Source organism: Chroicocephalus ridibundus, chromosome 9, assembly GCF_963924245.1.
Source record: "Chroicocephalus ridibundus chromosome 9, bChrRid1.1, whole genome shotgun sequence".
Taxonomy (NCBI): domain Eukaryota; kingdom Metazoa; phylum Chordata; class Aves; order Charadriiformes; family Laridae; genus Chroicocephalus; species Chroicocephalus ridibundus.
This window is the reverse complement of record NC_086292.1, coordinates 8,887,682-8,912,145: the sequence shown is the minus strand read 5'-3', so window position 1 is coordinate 8,912,145 and position 24,464 is coordinate 8,887,682. Positions and strand designations below refer to the sequence as shown.

Below are 24,464 nucleotides of genomic sequence, written 5' to 3'. Positions count from 1 at the left end.
CTTCATTTGGCTTGAGAAGCAAACCGTCAAAGAATTCAGCACAGACCCACCATGGCTGATGTGAGACTCAAAGGAGGCTTTGCACAAAGATGAAAGTGTGTTTCAGCTCTTCCTTCCCCTTTAGCCCAGTGGGAACCCCTCATCCCCACAAGCCCAAGGCTCTAAGATCAATTCTGTAGCACAGAAGAACATTTTCTACCTGCTACGTATTTGAAACATACCTGTAGCTCCCAAACCACTGAGTCAGGGCCTGTCCTTTGCCTTTAGAGGCACAAAACACTTCCCCCCCTCTTGGAACCATTTGTTCCTAGACAGAAGTACCAGCAGAAAATACTCACTTTCCATTGCCGCCCCAAGGTGAGGGGGCCTGCGAGGCTTTTGAAGAGTTCTGTAAGTACAAAACCAAAATGTAAATACAAGTGACACAAGTACATGAATACTGATGACACAAGGTTCAACACGCCCTGTTTTCCCTGCACGAGCTACAGTGCACGTAGCAGAACACCTCTGCACGTCAGTCCCATAATTAAATGGCTGATGGATGATTGGTAGGTTGCAACCAGTACCTTGAAAGTCACTTGATGAAAGAGGGAGTACAATAAAGTTCCAGTAAAAGCAGATGTAGCTCACAAAGAAGCGGTTTAATTACCACTGAAACTTATTCTACAAAGTAAGTTCTTCAGAATGCAAATGACTTCTTATCTTTAGGGGGACCTGCAGTCTTTTAATAAGAAACAGAAATAATTTGGGTTGATGCCTGAATGAAATTAATCCCTCCCAAATTGGTAGGGAAGGTGTCTTGGGATTGAGACAGTAGTAGAAATAAAACTTCTAGTAAGGATCTGCATTAATGCCCTTGGTTTTATGTATTTTATTTGCACAAATTGACTTTCCTTACCTGCTTACTCATTCTGCCTTTCACGTCTGTGTAGCACCTTGTACAACCCTGTACAAAAAGATTGCCCAGCAACAATAAAGCCCAGATTTTTCCAGTCTTGCTCAGAGTAGGTGGTATCTTACCGAGTTCCCATAAAAAGTGGTAGTATCAGGGCTGAAGCTATCTATGTGTGCTTTCTGAAAACAATCTCTCTGAGCTCCCTTGCAAAGAAGTCAGCACGCACAGTGACAATTCAATCAAATTTTACAAGTTCTCTGCAAAGCATTACTGCCATTGTTACAAGATTCATCTGGTTACTGCAATCGCTATTTTGGATGTGAAGCGCAGAGATTCAGTGGAACACAGCGCAGCCCAGGGCATGGCCCAAGGTCACGCAGCTGACTCTGGGAGCAAAATCCTACCCCTTACTTCTAAAACACAGCTCAACTTGCCAACCAGTATTGACCAAAGCAGAAAACACTGCCCAAACCATGATACTGGCCTTGCCTGTTTGTTCCTACACAGCATGCCACTGTGTTTCATTAAAGATGTGAGCATGAAATGGAGTGTTTTGCACTAGAGAGCACGTGTAGTGTGTATTTTTGCCACCCACTCATATGTAAGAAGGAGGGAGATCCTAAACTCCCCTGAAAAGTCTTCAGGGATGAAGAGGCAGCTTTGATGTTTGTTTCTACTGTCTGGGGATTGTTCCTGACAGTATCTGGAGACAAATACTACAGCTGTCAAGATTAAGACTACATCTCGATTGGAGGTAGTTATTTGACAATGAAAATATTTGGATTTTTTCCCCAATGACCGTTGACAACACAGTTTCAAAAACATAAAAATAGTCCTCTAACTTTCACTTCTAGGTGAAATCAAAGGATGCCACTTTTGCTAATCTTAAAAAGTTTGATTTCAATTTTAAAAATTTATCATTTTAGTTATATTTTACTCCAAGTTGTCTCTAAATTTCAAAACCACTTTTATGATTAAATGGTTATTTTTTTTAATTTTGAAATGTCAAAAATATAAATTTGAAGCTTTTAATTGGAAACTAATCAGAAACAGTTCTGTCCACAAATGGTTTCAATTTAGACAAAGTGGCATTTGTGAGGAAAAATATAAAAAAAAAAATTCTGCCAAAAAATTCCTCTCCAGCTCTGCTGTAAACAGTGGGCTGCTTTTCACAGTTAAAATTATGCAAAATTTTGAATAACAACTCTATTCAAATAGTTAATCTATTTCATTTGTATTACAGATTCTTGCTAGTGAACACAGAGCACATTGTGCAGCAATACAAAACTAATACGTAGTTAATCGCTCCCATTCTTTTCTTTCCTCCTCCTATGCCTTTACCACAAAAAGATCCTGAACATATAATCTGTATACATCAAACACTACTTCTAGCAAATGAGTCACAGTGCCCATAGCATACGCACAGCAACATTAGCTGTAATACTCAGCTTCAACTGGATGCCTGAAACCAGCATTCCTCATTTGTCCATTTTATTATGTTTTAATTTTTTTTCTCTTATTTTCACTTACATTAAAAGCCTTTTTTTCTGTGCGGATGCAGTACAATGGTCTTATGCTAGGAGTAGTAGTAATATGTTCTTCATTGTCCTTATTTGCACAGCTAGAGAAAGTGAAGTGGCTTTAAGGAAGAAAGAATTCCCTCCCTCTTCTTTTTTTTTCAAGAAATCATTACTCTCTGCAGAAAAAGTTTATCAAATGATCTGTCTAATAACCCTTTTTTAAGACACAATCTACATTCATCCTGGATAAAATCTGAAGTGGATGGAATACACTTAATGAAAATGCCGAGGCTATAAACACGTGTCTAGTTCAAATTTCATTTGTTGTGCAAATCCCTGACTGAAAACGCCGTGAGTAGAACAGAGGCACTCTAAGGACTTCAACGGAGCCTCAATGTAAGCAGAAGATCAGGAGTAGCATCACTGTCGTTACAGAGATACACACACACAGAGGACACCAAGGAAGTCAGGACTAAGTGGTGGTTGCTAGCGTGATAGTACTGGAGTTCTACAGCAGAATGACCATTTTATCACCATTTACATGAAAATATTAAAACTGCAGTGTTAAAAGCTTTACTGGTTTGCAGTACTAATACGTCAAAGCCTGGAACAAATTCACAGGGGCTGAAAAAAACAACAAAAAAAGACTGATGTGCTGACAAACGAGTGTAATTCCATAATTATAGAATAATATGTAGTAATAAAGTACAAGAATTAATGTAAGCTTCAAACAGCATTAACCAGAAAAATATAAATATCGAAACCTTGGCAGAGCTGAAGGAAGATTTTATTTAGGAATGGTGAGGACTTGTCATTCTTACACTGGGTAAACACCATTTGACCGAGTCATGACAATCAGCTGATCTGCACTCGATTCAAGGCAAAGGCAAACTTTCAAGATTTAGATAAGTCAATTTGAAGTTCCACAGAAATAAAAGGAGAAATCTCGGAGTCTGCAATAAGCTTCAGCAAATCCCACTGAATTAAAAACCTAAATTTAACTAACTAAAGCCCAAATAACTGCTTTATTATGGTTCACTGGGGGTCAGTTCATAATCACTTGCACGTTGAAATCTTGAAAGAAACAGTTTCCTTTACAGAAACTTGCATAAACATTACATGGTGTTGAGAATAATGTTTTTTTAGTACAAGTACTGAGTATGGTCCTTTGAATCAAGTGACTAATCCAAAAAGCCCCAAATCACTTCTGTCCCCATTCCCTGGCAGCATCCTGCCCACATTTCCCAGGGGAGAGGTTAAATGTGGGACTTTTAAGTCACACAGTTGTACCTGTGAGAGCTCTCAGTGCTGGTATGAATTTCATTTCGTATCAATAAATTAAACAGAATAAAGATTACCTTAAAATATTCCATCAGAGATCTGGAGTACTTCATAGCATGGTCCTTCTTTAGTTTAAACATTCTCAAGTAGAGAAGTGATAAGCATCGGTAGCTGTGGTAATTAGGAAAGGATTATGTTAATTCCACTGCTTAAAGAAACCTATAAACTGTAAAAAAAAAAAAAAAAGCTGACCTATATTTTGCAGTTTCTGTTCTAAGGTTAGGTTTTGAAACATAAGCAAATGGAGAAAGAAAAAAAAATGGTCAAAAGCATTAAAATCCCATCTTGATAAGAGTATAAATTAGAAGAATAAATGTTTAGTCAGCTGCTGAAGAAATCCATTAGTTATCCTTTAATAGTTTAATGGACAACAAGAATAATGATCTTCTGTAAGCTGCTTAAGTAATTCAGTACTTTTAAAGTCCTCCTTAAGATTTTAGCCGCTTCTCTCATTGTCGCAGTGGGACTTACCATAAAACTGCTAATTTCTTGTCCCCTTCTGTGGCAGAAGAGCCTGTGAAATTCTTGAGTCTCATTGCATACCTTGTCAGAGAGGTGGGGAGAGAAGATATTGAGAGTTAAGATGTTTCCAGGAATACTAGTGACACTGAAAAATAACAGCCACACATAGATACTCTTCTCCGACTGCAACAGTTAACGGTTGCATCGTTCTGTAAAGATGACATCAATGCAAAATTCAACAGAAAGTGCCACTTAAAATCTGGAGGGCCAAAGTAAATCACTAACCCATTTTTTGGGCCGACAAGGTGAACTATTCTTGGGCATATTAGTGCTATTATATCCAGCCATCTAGGCTGAGTCCTGCAAACATTTGTGATGAGTGTTGGACAGAAGCATTAAGATCTCGGCCCTATATGTACTGAAGAGCAGAGTAATATATAATAAGGTTTTACATATAATACTTTGGACTTGAATAATACCTTCAAAATCCTCCTAAATGCTTCTTCAAAGCTTTTAAGATATTTTATATAGAAAATGGTTTTAAATACAGGAAAGGTCATGTTCACAGGTTTTTAAATTCTTGGGCCCATTAATTTATGAGTCTTGTGTACTTGGTCTTCCCTCTCTATTTAATTGCTGCTGTCGAGCATTTGGATGATCAAAGATTGAGTATTCCTACCTCCTCTCTCTTTTTTTTTTTTCTTTAACTGAGCGCACTCCATTCTATGCATTTAGTCTCTTGAAAATCAATTCATCGCATAAAATCATTGTTCTGAGCCCTAATGCAATTTCACAGGTACTTGTGTTAGAATAAGTAATAGGGTTCAGCGTTGCGTAAGAAAGTTTTAAGGTATCCAGGCAGTCTTGATGAGTTCTCATTTACAAGGAGGTAATGGAGTGCAGGCAGGCAGTGCTGCTCTCGCTCTGCCTTCCTCCCACCACCCCGTCATCAGCCCCCAGCTTGCAGCTGTAGCACACCACCTGATGTGCTTCCTCCATGTCCCGTCTCACCTGCTCTTTGGTATTGTTGTTCCAGTCATACTCAACGAATCTGATCAAACACCAAGACATATGTCTCTTTGGCATTTTCAGTGTTGTGTTAGGGATTTTAGCATTAAGATTAACTTAAAACACCTTTGGCAGTCAGATCGGATATTCCCAATCTCTTTGATGCTCCACTTGCTTTCACAAATAGATGCAGATACTCAGGGCACACACAGCTAATGCAAAAGGGGAAAATGGTGCCTCTGACGAAGGGAGGAGTAAAAGTGAGAAAAATCTCCTTCTATTTCTTATCTCACAGTAAAAATCTATGATGTTAACATTAGAAGCCATATTGAGAAAGTGCACGTGCACAGCCGCATACTTGGTTTGTACATTCAGCACGCATGTAGGCCACAAGAATTGTGTATTTGTCCATGGAGTTTATTGAACCTGTACCAGCTTGCTGCTCACCTGGGCAATCACCTTTTTTCCATGTCTGACCACTGGCAGCAATGAAATGGGCAAATCAGTCTCTCTCTGGCTGCCTACAAGAAGCTGCATGCAAGAGTTGGTAAATTAAGATCTACCTTTGATGGGAGGTGGTGGAATTAATCTCACCTGCCTTTAGCTAGTTAGAAATTGGAGCTCTATTGCAATGAAGTCCTCCAGATTCTCCCATAGTCAAAAGCAGTTCAAAAAGCAATCCAAACGCAGTTCGGGTGCTGCTCCCATGCCCAGGCCTATCTACCGTGTAGCCTGCAGCAGGACTGTGCTGATACAGGAGCCGCTGGGAAGAGCGGGGCCGCGTGTGCTGGGGAGGGCAGGTACCACCCATCTGTGAGCTACTCCCAGAGCTGCCATTCTCTGACTTAAGTGGTTGGGGCTCTTGAATGAACAAAGATTTTTGGTCCATCTGCTTCTGAAGAGATAGGCTGTTAGACGGAGGAACATTTTCAATGGTGCCACGCGGTTTTCTTAAAAAAATAAAGATAAATGCGGGTTCCTATGAAGAAGCACTCACTTCTTTAAAGAATATTTCTTTAAATACAATTTATCCTGTGTAGTTCAGGACACAAGGTACTGAGCTGGCCACTGTCAGAGTGCAGGAAGAGTTTCAGCACAGTGGAGCAGAGGTAGGTGGCTCCTTTTCCTAAGTCCTCTGCTCTTGAGGGTTTAACTTGGATCCTAAGTGTTGCGTGAACATAATTTTTTTGTTGAGTAATCTCTTTAGATTTTCTTCTTCTCTTTATGAAGTGTAGAATGTAAAAACATCTCTTTAAATATTTAACAGGCATATTATTTACCTGAGAGTAAGAGCTTCTTAAGATTTGATACATTTTATTATGTAAATACCTACTTATTCAAAATGTAAAACATGCATTATTTTTGGCAGTCCCTAATAGCTAATCTGGCATGTTAAAATCCTGCCTGTTAAAAAAACACCTTTGTCATATTAAAAACCAAGCATTTAGGGCCTGATTTGCCTCCTCTTCTTTCTCTTGTGTAAACTGCCAGTAATTACACTGACATTAATAGCGATATTCCCGGCATACACGGGGGAAAGCAAAGGTGCATCACAGTGAAGAGGAAAAATCCAGTTGTTCTATTTGCAGGTAAATTTAATCCTGCTTGATTTCACTTTGATAATTTGCGCAAGTAAAGCAAACAAGCCCTTAGTTACACAGGAGACCATTATTTCTACTGAGCAACACTATGAAACAGCTATAGAGAACAGTAGCAGATTTTAAAATAATAATTCAGATGTTTTATTAGTAAGTAAAGACTCTCTCATCCATATTCTAGCCTACGAGCCTACAAAACTGTATTAAAACTAATTCAGCTGGTTCACATTCCTTTAACATTAAAAAATATACTTTTTTAATACAATACATGCGGAAAGCTTCCTCTCTGCCTATGATCTTATGTGCCAAGTTTCTGCTTTTTTTTTAACAGCCAAGTTATAAACCTCTAAAATCAGGATTTGTAATAGAAATCCTGATAGACTCACTTTAATGTTTTGAATTATAAAACTACACCTTTTAAAAGACAAGTGTCATTGCCAAACAGTGAAATTACTATACTTTACTTCCACCCACTACATTTCAATTTTAATTTTATGAATATTGCAAATTATAACACTCACATTATAACCTCTAAAGGGGATAATTTATAAAAGCAGTGTCCATCAATTATAAATTTTCCATGACATTAATAAAATGGCAAGAACTAATTATGATGACTTCTGAGATGAAGATGCCTTGGACAAATCATTAATACGTTGAAATGGTATTTTTTAAAACATAGCAGGTTCTAATTATGACTGAAATGAGATTATGAAAATGATCACAGAAAGGACATTAACCTGATGAGTTCCACAGTCTCTGAGTACATGGTGTACGGAGATTTAGCTTCTAATGGATCTCGCTCCATAGCGTTCCCGCACTCGATGAAGGAGAGGGCAGCATCAGCATAATTCACTGCTTTGCCAAACTTCTCCAGCTGAAACGGGAATGACACCATCAAGAAAATCCTTCAGCTTTAATTTCTAGGTAGACAGATCATAATACAAAGCAATACTAGCATTAGGATGAAAGCAAAGCAACGCTGGTAGTTAAGAATGAACTCATACAGAAATTAAGGCAGGTTCTATATTTTTACTAAATCTTTTCAGGTAGTATACGGCCAGATGCTCTGCAGAGGAAAGTCAATGTACATCCAGTGACATGCATGGATTTACACAGGCAATGAGGGACACTAAGCACGTTTGAACAAATCCATATTGCTCCGTGCTATATGAACTAAGTTTGAATGTCAACATGCAAGGGTTAAGTAACAACTCTATGCCACTTGTCAGACTTCACATTCTGTGTTAACTGTTGACCAAAAAAACCCATCTCTCATCATTTATGTGGTGACTGAAAGAGCAGGAAAAAAAAGGAGAAAATATAGCACTGCTAAATATTTTATTTTACAAGGATTTTATTGCAAAAGGTTTTAGCCCTCATAATGGTTGTGATTAAACTGACTTAGACATACTGATTTCTTTTTTTATGTGTAATGAATATTATATATGACATTTTTATAGTAAGTATTTTATAATAGTATTTAACATTTTCAATTTTTGATAGCTGGATGTAAGAATTCCACTAATATGGCTTTTGATATAAGAGATCCAATATACTTTAAATAATTTAAAAAAATTTTTGTATGTCTCTATCAAAATATTTTTGATGCAACTGCGTATGTTTTCATTCACAAAATGGAAGCCTATCGTAGCAACATATTAAATGGAACATTTAGTATGGGTCCAAGGTAACAGTGTATTTGCCTTTGTGGCTACTTCTAAGCAATCCTTATAACTAGTCGCCTCTGCATCCCTTTAATTTCAAGTTCTGCTCTTGTGCATTGATTAGGTATAACTGATAGGTATTATTTGAATAATAATATTTCTAAATGTTTTCTCTCTATTCCAATGACCATTTCTCAGCATATTCTTCAAATTCCTTCCTTCAAATCTTCCAAAGACGACTTTTTCTGGTATAAAAAAAGGAATCTGGCTGCGAGCAGGTTTAGTACAGACACACAATTTGAGCCAGAAATGGGATCCGACCCTGCCCTTTGCTCCCCGCTGACTCCAGTGGAGTGGAGCTCATCACAGCTCAGCTGAGAACAGAGCCAGGTCTCCAAGATCTCTTCCATATGGCACAGTCAGTTGCCACTGCAGCAGCCCATCCAAATTAGTCGATTCCTTACCGTCGTCCCAGACAAGGGTAGGTTTTCGTGGGGTCGCTCCCATAAGACACAAAATGCCCTGCCTTTCACCAGAAATCTCTTTTCCGTACAAGCTCAGGAACAGCGTTGCCACAAATCTCATTAACATTCGCTGACACATTTTGAGGTCACATGCATTATCTTTCCAGCCACTGCAACACATCTTTCAATGCTGCGTGTGCTTTGTCATGTCAGCACCAAGTAACCAGAAGCAATTGTTTCCATAGGACAACTAACACTACGGGATTGCACAGCAAATGTGTTACATGGAGATAATTTGTGTGCAGCTGTATTGGGTGGAAAAAAAAAAAGTTGAGACCTAAATAGCGGAAAGAAAAAGCAGATACTTTGTTCATGGGTATTTATGTCTGCCAACAAGTTGTATCGTAGCGGATGGCCTCACATTCCCATAAGAGCACTCGGGGTGTCAAACTGCATGTGACAGGCAAGGCCTGCCTGCAGGCAGCAGCATGATGTGCTGTGCCTGCTCCTCTTAGTTCTGCTTGAGAAACAGCCCTGATTCCGCAAGGCATAGTCAAAGGTAAGAGTCTGGGAGACAGGTCAACACTTTCTGAGTGAATCAGGCTGTGGAGGGAAGTGGATTGACATTGCATGTTGAGATCATCAGGAGCCTGAGCCTGTAAATATTTGCTAGCGTGGGGCGGGCATCCCTGTGCCAGTACCATGTGTATTTTCTTTAAAGGTCAATCAGCTGTGGGAGGTGGTGTCAGTCCACGTCTGCCAGCCTTTCCTGCCTGCAGATGTCAGGGCTCTGGCTGAACATGCTCTGCTGAGTCGGGCTGCAGGAATCAGTGCAGGCCACCTCTCGTGAACAGGCAGGTCGGGAGGGACGACTGCTAACTTACTGACAGTCACGGCAGGTTGCCAAAAATCCCAACCCACCTCCCACAGAAAACACACGTCGTATCACTGTGCCCCAAGTCAAAAGGGAGCCCGGAGAGCTGAAGCGGGCAGCTTGACATGTCAACTCTCCTTCAGCTCACCGACAGCAGAGGGAGAGCCTTTTTTTTTTTCCTTTTTCTTAATTTGCTTGTTTTGTTTTTTAAAAACATAGCAGGTGATTGTTTTGGGGTGGTTTTTTTTGAGAAACACAAGCACAAAATCTCTGACGTGGAATGCTAAAATATGCATGCAAAAACCCAACAAATAATAAAGCAAGAGGTGAATAATCACCCAGTTCCTTTTCATTTGTGATTTTGAGGGACACAATGAATCACGACACTCCATTTTAGACATCTTATTTAAATAAATAGAGGGGTCAAGTTCCACTAAGCCTGCCTGAATGAGCTGCTGTTCTGCACTCTACGTAGCGTACAGGAGCAATGTCCCTACCTACGAAGCAAGCCAAGTGACTATTAAAGTACTTCAGCACTAGCAATATCTTGGATTGAACAAACTATGATAGAGTATAATATATCAGATTAAGTAGTTTTATCAAAATCAAAACACTTTGCAAAATTAGGTCAATCTTACTGGAATTTCATCTGGGGTACAATGACAGAAAAAGCTTTCCCAGGGTTGAACTACCTCATTGCAAGATTTTTTTGGGAAGAAGCGTGTTGGGTCTTTATTTACCAGCCTAAAAGCATGCAATAAGAATGAATGTACTATTTAAAAATCAATTGTTGCAAATTTTAAACAATTGGATTGGAAATATCAAACAGTTTTACCACATGATAATGGGGTGGAGGGTGATTTGCCTTTCTTAATTTTCTGTTATGGAATATTTCAACACTTTTGGTTGAGGCTCAAAGTTAACAGGAAAACAAATTTCAAGTACACACCATCTGTCATGACACATCCTTCATAAACAGCATGACTGTTGCTCCTCCTCGGAAGAGATACCAGCTACAGTAAGGAGCTTCTTTTTTTTGGGAACGAATTGTTAAAGGCTAGGAATGGTGCTCAGGGTTTGACCTGTGGACAGTGTGTTTATGCAGTACAATCGAAGCATACTTCAGCGAATAGCAGGGTTCCTCTTGGTTTATGAGATTTCAGATGACATTCAGAATGTACATTTTTGTAACACCCAGCTCCATAATGGAAAGAGACAAAAAAACCCTGTGATAACCTACCAATGCATCTGCTTTATGCTTCAGCTTCTTAGCCTCTTGCATGTAATAATCCGCATTGTGAAGCCTAAAGAGACAAATTCAATTATTACAAGTCTTTGTTTTCATACAATTGGACAAACGTCATTTGAGAAAATTGCTGACTGCTTCCAAGAACAATTTTGGCATATACGCCCACTTATCTCTTTAAATCTTAACCTGAATCTTAATCTGAAGCTGCTGTATGCAAAGATATGATGGGTGACCAGAATGTAAAATAGCTAGCTGTAGAAACTGGCCACCCAAAGGACCCATTAATGTGTGCTGAACGGAGGAAAAGGAAAAATATTTTAAACTAATTAAGTATAAGAAGTTTTCATTAGAGGACCTAAAATGAAAAAATGAAGAAGAATTACCGTGAACCAACATTCATGATCTGAAAACATTTATCAATATAGTCTTCATTAATCAGTGACAACAGTTCATTTGTAAAGATTAAAACTGTGTGCCTTTGTGCACTACGATCCACACAGGTGCCCGATGCTAGCGTTATGATCAAAGATACTCTCTTTCACTGGGAGCTCTACTTGCATGAGAATCCCAACTACATAACATGCAGCTAGCACAGAGATCCAATAATACTTACACATCATCAAATGTTATTTTGGGTCTTCTGGGCTCAGAATTCCCATTGGAAAGCGTTGGCATTGCAGACCAGATGTCTGTTTCTAGATGGCTGGTGTCAAGAAGACTGTTGGCCGTTGGTGTATTGAGAGATTCTTCCTCCTAGAAAAAAAGAATTTTATTAACTCTTCATAGTTCCAACAAACACCTTCCAACAATGTACGTGTTCACGTCTACCCCTGCAAAAAACCCCAAACAAACAAAAGGCACAAAGTAGCACTCATACATACCCAACTACATCCAGGCTACCTCACAAAATCACCCTTCCATCCCTTATAACATAAGCCTATTAGATTAATTAGGCAACATGACTCTACCTCTGACCCCTCACCTGAACTCATTAACTTACGCTCTCAGGTGAAGTCAGCCTGGATACCACAGTGTTACTGTCTAGAGACACCGGAAAGCAAGGGTGGGGAAATCTAATGCAGAAGAGCTGGAGGTAAACTCAACTTCATTCAAGGTGTATCACACTAATGTAACCTTTTTTTCTATATTATCATCATTAGCTAACTGTAAGGTGTCTGAAAAGTCTGCCTGGATTTCAGCAAGGAACGGTTTCCTCACCCTTGCCACACAGAACAGAGAGAAGAATGGAAAGCAGAAATCAGGAGTTGTGACTTTGCATTGATTAAAACCTGAAGCATAACAGAAGCATTTAAATCAGGCAATTGCAACTTGCAAGCTAGGTCCACAACCAGATAAAACTAAATTACAGATGAACCAATGAACTAGGGAAAGAAGTCTAACATACTTTAGAAAACAAATGTTTCATGTATCAGGATAATAGATAAACCAAGGATAAATCTGCCTAGAGATGCTAGGAGTGAGAGGAAGTCGCCCTGCTGTTTACGTAGCATTGTTTATTTGCTGACATACACAGTTCATTTTGGCATTGATTTCAGTTGAAGGCGTGTGTATTACTCTCGCAGCTTGAAGTGACACGCTGATATCAGAAAGCAACAGGGATGAATGAATAAGGTGAAGTGATTTGTCACCTACGATCCAATGCAACTTGTGAGTTTTACTATTACAGTGCAGGGTAACAACCTCTCACAAAGCAGCGAACTGTGAAAAACGGGGCTATGCTTGTCCTTTTCTGTGGCAGAATTTTCTTCTTCTAATTTTGACAGTGATACTAAGATGCAGTTTGATACTAATGATATGTTTGAAACTCTAGAGAGAGGATGTTTTTCTAAAATGGGCCAAAAACCTGAAGTTTCCGTTTAACCTAAAAGAAGATGACAAACTGATGTGAAATACTACTTTTTTTAGTGAATTTTCTATGCAGCTTCTAGTTTTGGCTCTTTTTCATGTATTTTCAGTAAAAAGCATCCAAATCTGGTGAATAGCAAGCAAGCAAGAATCATCTATGTGAAAACCTTTGATGGGGCGATGTCCCTAACATGTTTTTCTGAGAGGGGGGGGAAAAAAAAAAAAAAAAAAAAAAGAGAACTTTACATAGTATCTAAAAGCTTATACATGTAATTCACGGAGATTAGGTGTAAATAAACCTTACTACTGGAAGCTGGGAGCCTGCAAACCTGAGAGAAGGTATTTCCACGTTGAGTGTGCTATGGACAGGTAGCTTTTTGTTAGATTTTTATTGTCTGTTTAGTTTAGGCCGCAATATTCAGTGTAACTACAGGGCTTAATTCTGGCTGAGAATGTAGGGTATTTAGGTGCTGGATACTAAAATTCTTGAAGCTTTATTTTCAAAATGCGTGTGTTGTAGCTACAGAGTTAAGGCACTAATTGCAGGTATTTGGTGGCTGCAACGACTCTCCTTTGAGGCTCCAGTACCGGGTGTTTCAGGGAGATACACACCACCAAGTGGATGCCTAATGCTGACCTAAAAATGGAACTTCCAAGAGTTGCTTAGGGCCAGCTCTGCAAAGATCCAGTCCTCACTGTTCTTGAGTGGAGCTACATAAGCATTTAAAAATAGATACTGGGGGAAAAAAAAATAATCAAACAGAACAAAGCTAAGTTAATTTTATTTTATCTTGTTCACTTCCAGCAACTGAGGTCGGTTACTTACACAGATGCCTTTGGGGTTAGAAGAGGATTTATTTTCATTCTTTCTGTGTTTAGAAACAGAGGAGGAAGAGCTGCTGGTCTGAGAGGTGTTTGTGATGTTGGTCTCTTGGCTGAAGGAGCTGTTGTCACTGCTGTGCCGCCGGTGCACAGGCTCGTCCAAGAGGGGGGATAACGGAGGAGGGAACAGCTTCTCTTCTCTTTTCTTTGCCACCTTCTTCACTGAGCTACCGCTGCTCCTGGGACACAGATAAGAACCAGTTGCATTTCAAGAACCTTGATTCATCCCCCATAGCACAAAGCTCTAGATATTATTTACTGAGAAGCCAGCTCTGCCCTCAAATATGTCCTGCAGTCCCCATGTCCTAGGAACTAAGTCAAAAGGGGACAGGCAGTGATAACAGAAGAGCTACCTCTGCCTTTTCAATGGCTGCAGAAACCTCCTGCTTTGGAGGACAACTTCCAGTGCATTAGTACAAATTGCACCCAATTTAAATGCTAATTTGAGTCAGTCTTCATTTGAGAGGTCACAGAGGTTCTGACTCAGCAAAGTGCTGGAAAGTTTTATGCATGGTGTTAGTTCCTTTGACATCAAGTATAACTATTTATGCGTTTAACGTTAAGCGTCTTTTCAAGAGGTGGATTAGGGCCCACATAAGCAACCTTTGCAAAAAAACATAATAGCACATGGCATGTGAATCAAAAAAATAATTTATAACAACCACAAAATGATAACCATAACAATAACAAGATAATAATTATTTGACCTCTAGAATAAAACCAATGCTTAACACTATACTAAAATGATACATTGTAGCTGGCAAAAGCCCTTGAGCAAATACTGGTTGATGAATTGAACGTGATTCAGTAAATGAATGTGGTTTTGACATGAGAGCTCAAGTAATAAGATAATCTATTGTCTGTTTTATGTACAGAAATTGTTAGCTGGCTAGAAATGGCAGCTGTGATACACAGTAAAAACAAAAAAACCTGCTAGACCTTTCTCCCCTCAAATCCATCAAAAAAGAAAAAAACAAACCCCAACACCCCACTGAGTGTTTAACATGTTAATCTACTCATAGATTTTTATTTTAGGTACTGTCCTAGCTCAGTCAATGAAGATAACCTGAATTTTAATCTTTTGTTAGACATCTGATATTGCACTACACAATCATTTACTTTTCATGATTATTGACTAAAATTTCAATAACAAATTAAGTCAACAAGAATTTATGTTTCGTTCCCAGTCACTTTTGGTCAGTGTCAGGAATTATAGATCCATTTTGCCTTAAAGTAACCAGGGAAAGAGAAGGCGGCAACCCAAGTTTCCTTACTCCTCATCCTGCAGCTCTCCCTCATTCCAGTCTGGCCTCTTTTGCAGTTTTACCAACAGTATCAACATCTACGTCAGCTTTGGTCGTTCCCTTGCTTTGGGCCTTTGGTGATACAAAAATATTTTAGCCTATCTGTGAAATCACAGAGGGAAATCCCCACGTTTCAGGTTTTATAGCTCTTCTATTCAAAACTATTTTAATTTGACTGAAGCAGAGTTAAAAATATTTTATTTGAAACTCTCTGATATTAAAGATCTTTAGACTGACGAAATAAAATGAGCACAGAATTCATATTGCCTTACAGTAGACCTGGTATGGATACTGTCCTGCTCAGAAAACACATGGGCCTGAAGAAGATCAAAGCAAAGCAACCAGGTTGGAAGAGCCTGGCGGTTCTTCGAAAAGACTGATTTTATGCACATGTGCTCCTGCAACATATCCTCCAAAAAGTTCTGACTCAAAGCCCCATCTGTTAGCTTTCTTACCCCCAAAGGGCATTTTGGAACTCAGACAAGTTACCACAGCTATAGCACAATAATACTCTGAACTTCTTCCAGAGGAAAGTTTTCCAAAGGAGGGGAAGCACTGCCCCAAGAAAGCACGCGTTATTGGATTGTAGAGAGGCAAAGCAGATAGAGCTAATGAAATACCCAGGAGCAGAATCCAAACCCTCTGCCTCCCAAACAAGTGTCCTACACAGGGAACCCTCAATGTGCATATACAGGTGGGAGCACAGAGCGAAGTGGTTCTCCGTGCCTCTGTGCACAGACGCGTGTGGAGCTCTTCTTTCTCCCTGGTACAGCTTTGCAAAGGGAAGAGCAACCGATTCTGGCAGGTCTATCTCAAAAGCATCTGAAGAAAAATTCAATTCGAGCCATTGGTCAAGTCCCCTTTAGGGGGACATCCGTGGCTATTTCCAGGGCTAATGCAGGACTGTGTCGCTTGCACAGTCTACCACTGCGTGGGGAAACTTAGGGCACATATAGAGCAATTGAAGCAACATGCCTCAGCTGTTACACAGAGGCGGAGGGACTAAGAGAGTCATACAAGAAAAAATTCAGAAGGCTGCAGGTACCATGGTTAAAACTTCACTACTTAAAAACCTCACCAGTTCACTTCATCTTTGGGCTCAGATATGAGATGAGGCAAACCAAGATATAAGTGCAGCTACACAGCTCTGGCACACAAGTAATTCTGCGGGTGGAAAGACTTAATCACAAAAGAAAATGCACTTGAGGATTTTTTTTTTCTACATAATTCAAATTAAAAAAAAACCCAAACAACAATACTTTACCGTTATAATTCTGTCTAGATTTTTTTTTCTTTTTTTCCCTGCTGCCCACTTAATCCTATGTGTTCTCAAAGGAATTAAACTGATAATTTATTTAGCAATGTTACCTCCCTCAGATTTACACCAAAGCATTTACGTTAACAATAACCTCCATGAAATAGGTTGTTACCAGCAGTTAACCAGATTGTCACTTTGCTTTGGGCTGTTAATGGGCTAAGAAACTGGTCTTTGATTGCAGTAATCACTAATTTTGAATGAATTTATTGCAATAATTACCGAGACTCAATGGTTTAATTTGCTGACATGATTGTTAGTTAAACTATATTTAAAATCTAGGGAGAAACACAATAAAAGTGCAAGGAAAAAATAAAGCTGAACTGATGATCTTGGGGCTACAGGGTTTATCTTTGTGTCTGAAAAGGCCAATTATCAAGGAAGGAGAAGGCTCCCCATCTGCTTTTTTTCCAGCCTCGTTGCTTTTAGGGCAGAAAGCAAGCAAGCAGGCAACAAGAGGTCAGTGTGTGAAGGAGAGCGAATTTCCATCTACTCTCACGTTTCAAGCTGCCTTTCTTTGCCCTTTCTTTATCCACTCCTTGTGGTATGCAGTGGTATCTCTGGCCTATTAGTGAGACAAAGCCATTGTCTATACCAATCACTTGGCTTTCCTTTGCCTCTACTCTCCCAGTCCACAATGAAATGCCGCGCATTGACGGTGTATCTGATTTTCTGCAGGGGGTTAGCAGGGAAAGGTCACTCCCGCATTAGCGTGGACCACATGGCAGCAACTGAATGAAGCTGAAGTCATTGTCATAGATGTAGAAGGCTGCCTCTGCCGTGAAGGAACCCCAGCGAACGCCGTTGTGACTACCCAAGGGATCGGCTAATATACGTGGCCAAGTACAGGTGCATCTTTAACTAAAGGTCAAACAAAAGGGAACAGGAAATCTTGAAAAACAGGCTGAAATGCTTGCCACAGACAGACTTCTAGTGTGCCTATTAGACAACAGGCATGTTTCACTGGTACGAGTCCAGTTTGAAATTCAGACTCACAGTTTGCATCAGCAAATAACTCTCTGTGTTGTTACAAACTGCCAAATGTTGGCGAATAGTGCTCTGTCTGGACTGGGTCTACCAGTCAGGTATTCAGATATAAATGGTATGCAGCAGCACATACAATTAATGCTTAAATTAAAATTGCTCTGGCAAGCAAGTAAATACATAAATAATCCTCTGCTGCAAAGTGAGCAACTGATGTGACAAAAATCCAGCCTCACAGCAGCATTTCAAGGTATTATTATAAATTACTTGGACAAAACACAGTATCATCTATTCCTTCATTCGCTATCAAGTATCAGAAATAAGGAAAATACAGTATCAATAGTTTGAATAATTATATTTTAAGTGTCATGTCAGATTTAGGAAAAAGGCATCAGCCCCAGAGTGTGTGAGGGAAGAAACAGAGAGATAAATAGTTGCTTATGCAAGGACTACATAATACAAACCAGATCTTTGGTTGTGCGAATGGCTTTTAAGTTCAGAATTATGATTTGAAATTTCTACGCTCAAATTTTACATGTAGTCAGAGAAACTTGTGGAAATTAGGCATATAATTGCCCATATTAGACATGTAACCCTTTATAAATTAATTGTGCATCTTTGCTTGCTTTATTGAGCCCATATATTTAGGGAAAGATTATGAGAGAAATGTATTCAAATGCCTAAAGCATAGATAGGCAGGCAGTGGCAGCTGCAAAGGCACAGGTGTGGCCTATTTTTCACCAATTCCTCCGCACTCCAGAATTCCTCCAAATTTTGGCCCAGAGATGATGGTCTTTCTGTCAAAACGCTCTTGTATCTATAAAAAAGCCCAATGAAAGCCTCTGAAGTCTGCCTTGAGGAACTTGGCTTGCTGGCACAGGGACCAAGTTTTATCGGGAGAGACCTAAGGTTCCTCCCGAGTGAGAACATCTACCATAGGATGTAACACCTCCTTAATGGAAGATCATCATCACACCTGTAGCTGAAACACCCTCATTTCTCAAAGTCCTTACTGAGACACTTAGGAGTTCTGAAAGAAAATGTAGAACCTTTGAGAATAAAGGAGCAAACGGCAAAGCCTGTCTTTCAACTTTTTACCACTGAAGTGTTACTTTCCCCCATGTCCTTGAACAGCGTACTTTCAGCTTCCCCTTTCTTCTGCCTCCCCTTAAAACTCTACTTAACCCTCTGGAGAACAGAACAGCTCCCGACTGCTTAAAAACAATCTGGACTCTCCAGAAATTTGTCGTCACACAGTTCAGCCAGCTCCCTAATCTTTTGGGAAATACATTGATCTATATTCAGTTGTACATCTCTGGGAGCTGAAGACCTGATTTACCAAACAATATTGCATTCAGTTCAAGTGAACTCAGAAGACACTACTAACAAATGCAGTGTGATCCAGGTCTCAATAGCTGCTTTGGAAAAGAAATCAGAAAATTGTGTTTCAAAACTTGAGGCAGACGAGAGGAAAAGCTAGCATATGGAAATAACTATTGATGGACACAATTATATTTTAACAGAGAACACCAAGGGCTTGAAAGCTCCGAGGAATCAAATTAATGACCTGGAAAACAAGCTCAAATTAAGAAACATCAGGTTGGGGGTGGATCCTTAGGGCTTGCTGGCGACAAGAATAGAAAGATTTTTTTAATGGATTGTGGAGGTGTTGGGGATGGATAATCCTCGATTCCCTCTGCAATATATCTCTGCTCATTGTATTTCTAGCAATGACAATCAGGCAACACCCACCATGATGTTTATCAAATGTGCGACTTGTTGCAGATCATACTGTAACTTTCAACTCATCTGCCTTTTCCAGACTCCAACCCTGATTTTCTCAGTGGCAGAATAAGGGGTTAGTTCAAGGACTGAAGTTACTCCGTAATTACACCACTATAAATAAAAGGATGCTTAACCTTCTTTATGGGTTTTAAAATTTGTGTGCTATTTCATAAATGATTTTTGAACTTTATCTAAGTTTAAAACCTACTACAATCAAATTGTTTTCAGAAGCACATTGCAGGTTTGATTCTTTGCTTGTCCTAGTGCAAAACAGAAAGAAGTGCCTCATCTCAAAATCGTAAAAGCACAAAATTGATGACAGAAGGGAATTGGACTCTTTGGTTATTTATAGAATGTTAATCTTGTGATTATACTAATCAGAATCATTATTTACGTGGCGCCTGTTTGCTCAAGCATTATAGCCGTCTCTCAAAGACACTCTGAAAGGCACAAACTATTTGCTTATTTGTCTGCTGAAACACACAGCACATATGTCTGAAACATTTAGGATGGTCACCCCTGGCATTGCTGTATACACGGTTAAAGAATAAGAGCCGCTGAAGTAAACAGAAAAGTCACTATCTTGTTCAATAAAACTGAGAACTGTCTCTTACAAAAGCGATTTTAAAAAATAAATTCCAGGCAATCAAATAAAGCCCACTTTTAGTAGGATTCTCTGGCCGTAGAGGTTAAGGATGATGGGGGCAAGAAAGAACACTGAAAGGATGCAGTACAGGCGTAGAAGAGTACACCAGGATTGTGGTGGCACTCTGAATTCCTGCAGTCCATCAGAAGGATGAATGAATCTCATCCAAAACCACGTGGATCCTCTTCTTGACGGATGGGAATAGCAATGCTGGGTCACCTATGCTTATGGGCTGTAAAGGCCATCTGGCTCTACAGCAAAGACATTTGTGGAAAACACTACTGTGAAATCCTTCATGAATGTTATGTGAAGAAAAAGAACTTACTCTTTAGTGCTGGTTAATCTGTGATTCGGTATCGGAGAGATACAAGGTGGGAGCAGGCATGAAGCTGAAGGGTCCTCCAGGCGCTGCTTCTTGCTTTCAACAAAGGTATCCAGGCTTTCTGTCTGCTTTAACAAAAAAGGTAGAGCTTGAAAGATCCAGCATGTATGCACAATTTCACTTGCCATTAAGAGGAGCTCAGGAATCTCAGCGTATTTCCTTTACAGTAGCAGCAGTTAAAATACTGATCTAGAAGAGTGAAAGTCACCTGAAATCAGGGCTAAACGTGCTCCAAACACATGACATGAAGTTATATAACAAGTGACATAGCCAGATAATTAGGAAGCAAAACGCCTCGTGTGCTATAGTTATCTTCTGTAGTGCACTGGAATTTAATTAATAATTCAGATGGAATGACTTGATAACACCAAATCTTACTCAAGTAAATAGCTTTTACTCATTGACTTAATGGAAGTCGATGGGAAAACTTCTCTGAGTAAGTATTCCTCACACGACTAAAAGACTACAGGACTGAGCTGGGGTAGTCATTAACAGCGATAGCTCGTTTAAAATTTGCTTTGAAAGATTCCCTGATGCATGACTTTTGTGCCTGGACTAGGATGATACAAGCAAAGCTGATTACTGCTCTGTCACTGGAACCTTCATATCAGCCTCCAAGCCCACTAGTAGATGGCTAAAATAAATCTTTTAATAGCATGATTTAGAAACACAAATCAGGGTGTCTCTACCCTGTTTTAACTGTTGATATACCCTCAAGTCATCCTAAATGGTTTGCTTCCCCTTGGGTAGCAGTGAACAACCACACAGCAACCGAACGGGCTGTTCCAGAGCATAGCTGTTTGCACAGTCCCAGAGCGAGATTCCTCATTTTGTTGCTTTCTGATTCGGTCCCAGCTAACGAAATGACAAGGTTCCAACTTTCATATAACCCTTCTTTTTTTTTTTTTTCTGTGAGCCCTCAATTTAGTTAACAATACTATACCCATGTTTTAGCCAAGATTCTTTCTCCGTCATACTGACACTCCGCTAAGTTACCTAGCAAGAAGATTTTTTGTATAATTAATATACACCCTGGTGTACTTATACATACACATAAGCATGGACATTTATATATCCCTTTCCTCTTTCTTCTTTTCTCTTTCCTTCTTACATCTCTGCCTTTAGTGTACAGCTAGAATATAAATTGAATAAAAACCTGCTGAGTTGACTCATGTGATTATTTCCACTTAATTCAACAGGGAAGGAGCCAGTGCAGTGACTCATGTAGGCAGGGGTGCAGACCCTGTGTCTGCCTGGCATTGTTTGTCTTTGTCTTGCATTAACTCTCTCGTACCACTGGACTGCTCAAACTCAGGATTTCAAGAGGTCCATTAGAACAGAGAGCTGAAGTCACATTCACAGCGATTTACAAAATTCGGGGTATAAAAAAAATTCTGCTATGATGACTTCTCACAGACAGACCAGAGCACAACCACTTCAGCTGGAAAAACTGACTACAAAAATTCATTTATGATATAAGACTTCAGTTTCTTCTCTGAAAACACATTTAGGTTGAAGTGCACTGTCATATCCCACAAGATAGGGTACCCTTGGGCATAAATAACATAAAAAACATGATAAAACATAACGCCTTAAGTCAAACGACATTTTTCAGGTAGCTGCGTAGAGAAAGCAGCTAGTTAAGCAAATGATATTTCTACGTATCACATTTGTTTATACAACAAAACAACATAAAGACTAAATTAATCAGAAGCATAAGCAAGCACCATTCCATTGACGTTAATGAAGCTATGCCTGTTCAAGCCAGTGGTGAAAATGCCTTAATTCTGCACACAATAAAATCCTGCCTTCCAAATAGAAGTCACATTTTCTGACTATGGCTGAACCCGTAGCAATATGAACTCATCATTGGGAATCTTTCTGCAGATCACAGAACACTGGAAATTAATGGGTAAGTGAGCACATACAGTGAAAAAGATTGCAAGACAAATCTAAGAAAAATACATTGTTCATCAATTTTGTCAGCCAGAGTTTGTTTTTTACTAGCTTCTGATGTTAATTTGTAATACACTTGTAAATGTATGTCCTTTGTAAAAACAATAAAGCCTCAGGGTTACGGTGCCTCCTTACAGCTCTGCTGCAGGTGCAGTGACGAATCACTGGCTGCCGTCCTGACCTCAAGGATGCATAGAAATTCAGTGTTTTCCTCCAAATGATGAAAACAACTTACCTTGTGTTTCCTTTTGGACTTTGTGGATGGTTTTTCAGCTGCTGGGGTAGGGGACTCTCGAGATGGTCGTCTGTGTTTCACATTTGCCTCTCTTGATTCACTTTTCACAGACGTGGTCTCAAAAGGCTCTTGTCCAGGTATCCTAGAGAGTAAACTAAGGTCTATTTTCACCCACAGAGATTTGAGTTCTTCATATTCTCTCAGTGGGGACAGAAGTTCATTTTGTACGATTGGGATAGGAGAAAAGAGCTGCTCCTCCAAGTCATTGCTGGTCTGGTCAATGGATGTGTTGCTGCCATTGCTAGTTAAACTACTTACGCTGAGGATGTTACTGCCAGAGTCCTTCACTTTGACGCCATTGCCAGAGCCAGTGCAAGCTGGCAATACCTTTGCCTGCAAGCTCTCCTCCTGGTCTGTATTTGAGTCAGAAGTAGATGAATCCGTTTCAATGAATTCCCGGGACTTAGGAACAATTTTGCTGGGGCCTCTGTACTTTTTCTTCTCCGAAGTGAGACCTGTGCTAGTTCGCGGTTCTTTCCTTGGAGCGGTCTTCCCAACTGCTGCTTTAGTTCGAACCTTTGGCTGCTCGGGGGGTTCCTGTGTGTCTTTTTCTTTGGGAGTGTTGCTGGTATTATTTGGTTTGGGCCAGTTATACTCTTCTACACTGGAAGTCCTTTCTACCTTTTTGGGTTGCTTTTTCCCAGTAGTCCTTTGTGAAGTTGGCTCATTATGAGCTGGTGACTTCTGCTTGGAGCTTTTTGCCTCTGGGGTTTTCTGGGCAACCCGCGGTTTGGCTTTCTCTCGGATGGGACTAAGGATTGCCCTGTCTTTGGAATCGGTCGGGGGCAGGCTGCTGTTGAGCTTCCCTTTGTTTGGCCCTTCGGCCTGCTGGTTGCTCTGGGCCTGGGAGCTGGTCTCGTTGTGAGGCTCATTTTGATTGTTGATGATGGTCTTGTTGTGGGGGTTCACTTTATTTAGCCATTTATCCAGCTGCCATTTGTTTGTTGAGGGAGGTTCAGGCTGCAGTTTGAAGAATGAAAAGGAACAAATCTCAGACAGAAGCAATGCTTTTCCCTTTTAAATGAGAACGTTTTTAACGTACCCTTTTATTTCAGTCAACTAGTGGTGACTGCTAGTTTTATGGGAGTATTTATGGAGTATTTATGGTTAATTAGGCTTCCTTATCTGGTTTACAATGTGGCCCTGGAGAAATTTAATACAACTAAAAAGTTTAGCTGGTCCCTGAAGACATAGTTTTGTCATGTTGCCTTTCCTTAGTCCCAGCTGAATACTGTGTCAATAAAATCTTCTCTAGCTACTGGCAAAAATCTAAATATTTCTTTAAAGCAATTCAAATGTAGGCCAGAAGGATTCTTCCAAAAGCTAGAATGAGTATGTGGGTCATACATGTAAAACTGTAAAGGAAGAAAAATGTTGACAGCATCAAATAGCACAGAACTCCAACATCTTCCTAACAGGGAGCAGGATTTCCCTCCCTTCCACGCTTCCCCCTCCAAGCCCCCACTGGTGAGGAGCTGAGAGTGTGGCTTTACCTCCGGCGTGGCACTGCGCGACTCCTCGTTGCACTCGCTGTCACTGGAGCTGCTCTCGCTGTCGGAGTCGGACTCAGAGCTGCTCTCGGACTCGCTGGAACTCCCGGAGCCGCCGCTGGAATGGGCCAAGCCGGTTGCGTGTGCCGCTGGCACCGTCAGGCTGCTGCGGGGAGAAGATCCTCTCGTGTCAGTATGCTGCTTGTCTTTTTCAAAGTGTTGCCTTGGGGGGAGCCACCCAGCAAACCCTGTTCACACCAACTTCCCTCAGTCTCAACTCCCCCTCCTGCAGTACAGACCCAATGAAAGCTCCAGTGGCCATGCCACCGTGTAGCCACCAAAGGAGCTTATGCTTCAAGGGACGCACTGATAATGGTGTTAATAACATTACCACCATCGTCACCCTCAAATGAGAAACACTTCAGTGTCACAAGCCTGAGCTTATTAGCCCACTGATTGCGAAAACTAACAATCACACTTA

At 40.1% G+C, this 24,464-nt stretch overlaps 1 protein-coding gene across 4 annotated transcripts in view; it reads right to left on the bottom strand.

Annotated features, from left to right (window-relative positions):
* AFF2 (ALF transcription elongation factor 2) overlaps nt 1-24,464 on the bottom strand; it is a 416,447-nt gene that overhangs the window by 17,929 nt on the left and 374,054 nt on the right. For 3 of the 4 annotated variants that reach the window (XM_063345683.1, XM_063345680.1, XM_063345682.1), the window contains exons 10-19: nt 23,987-24,149; nt 22,434-23,453; nt 20,186-20,310; nt 13,771-14,005; nt 11,692-11,831; nt 11,070-11,133; nt 7,565-7,701; nt 4,228-4,299; nt 3,774-3,867; nt 339-388 (exon numbers count right to left, since the gene is read on the bottom strand). In XM_063345683.1, coding sequence (XP_063201753.1) covers nt 339-388; nt 3,774-3,867; nt 4,228-4,299; nt 7,565-7,701; nt 11,070-11,133; nt 11,692-11,831; nt 13,771-14,005; nt 20,186-20,310; nt 22,434-23,453; nt 23,987-24,149 — 2,100 coding nt within the window. The remainder of the gene's footprint in view (nt 1-338; nt 389-3,773; nt 3,868-4,227; nt 4,300-7,564; nt 7,702-11,069; nt 11,134-11,691; nt 11,832-13,770; nt 14,006-20,185; nt 20,311-22,433; nt 23,454-23,986; nt 24,150-24,464) is intronic. The other variant, XM_063345681.1, reaches the window with a different exon arrangement.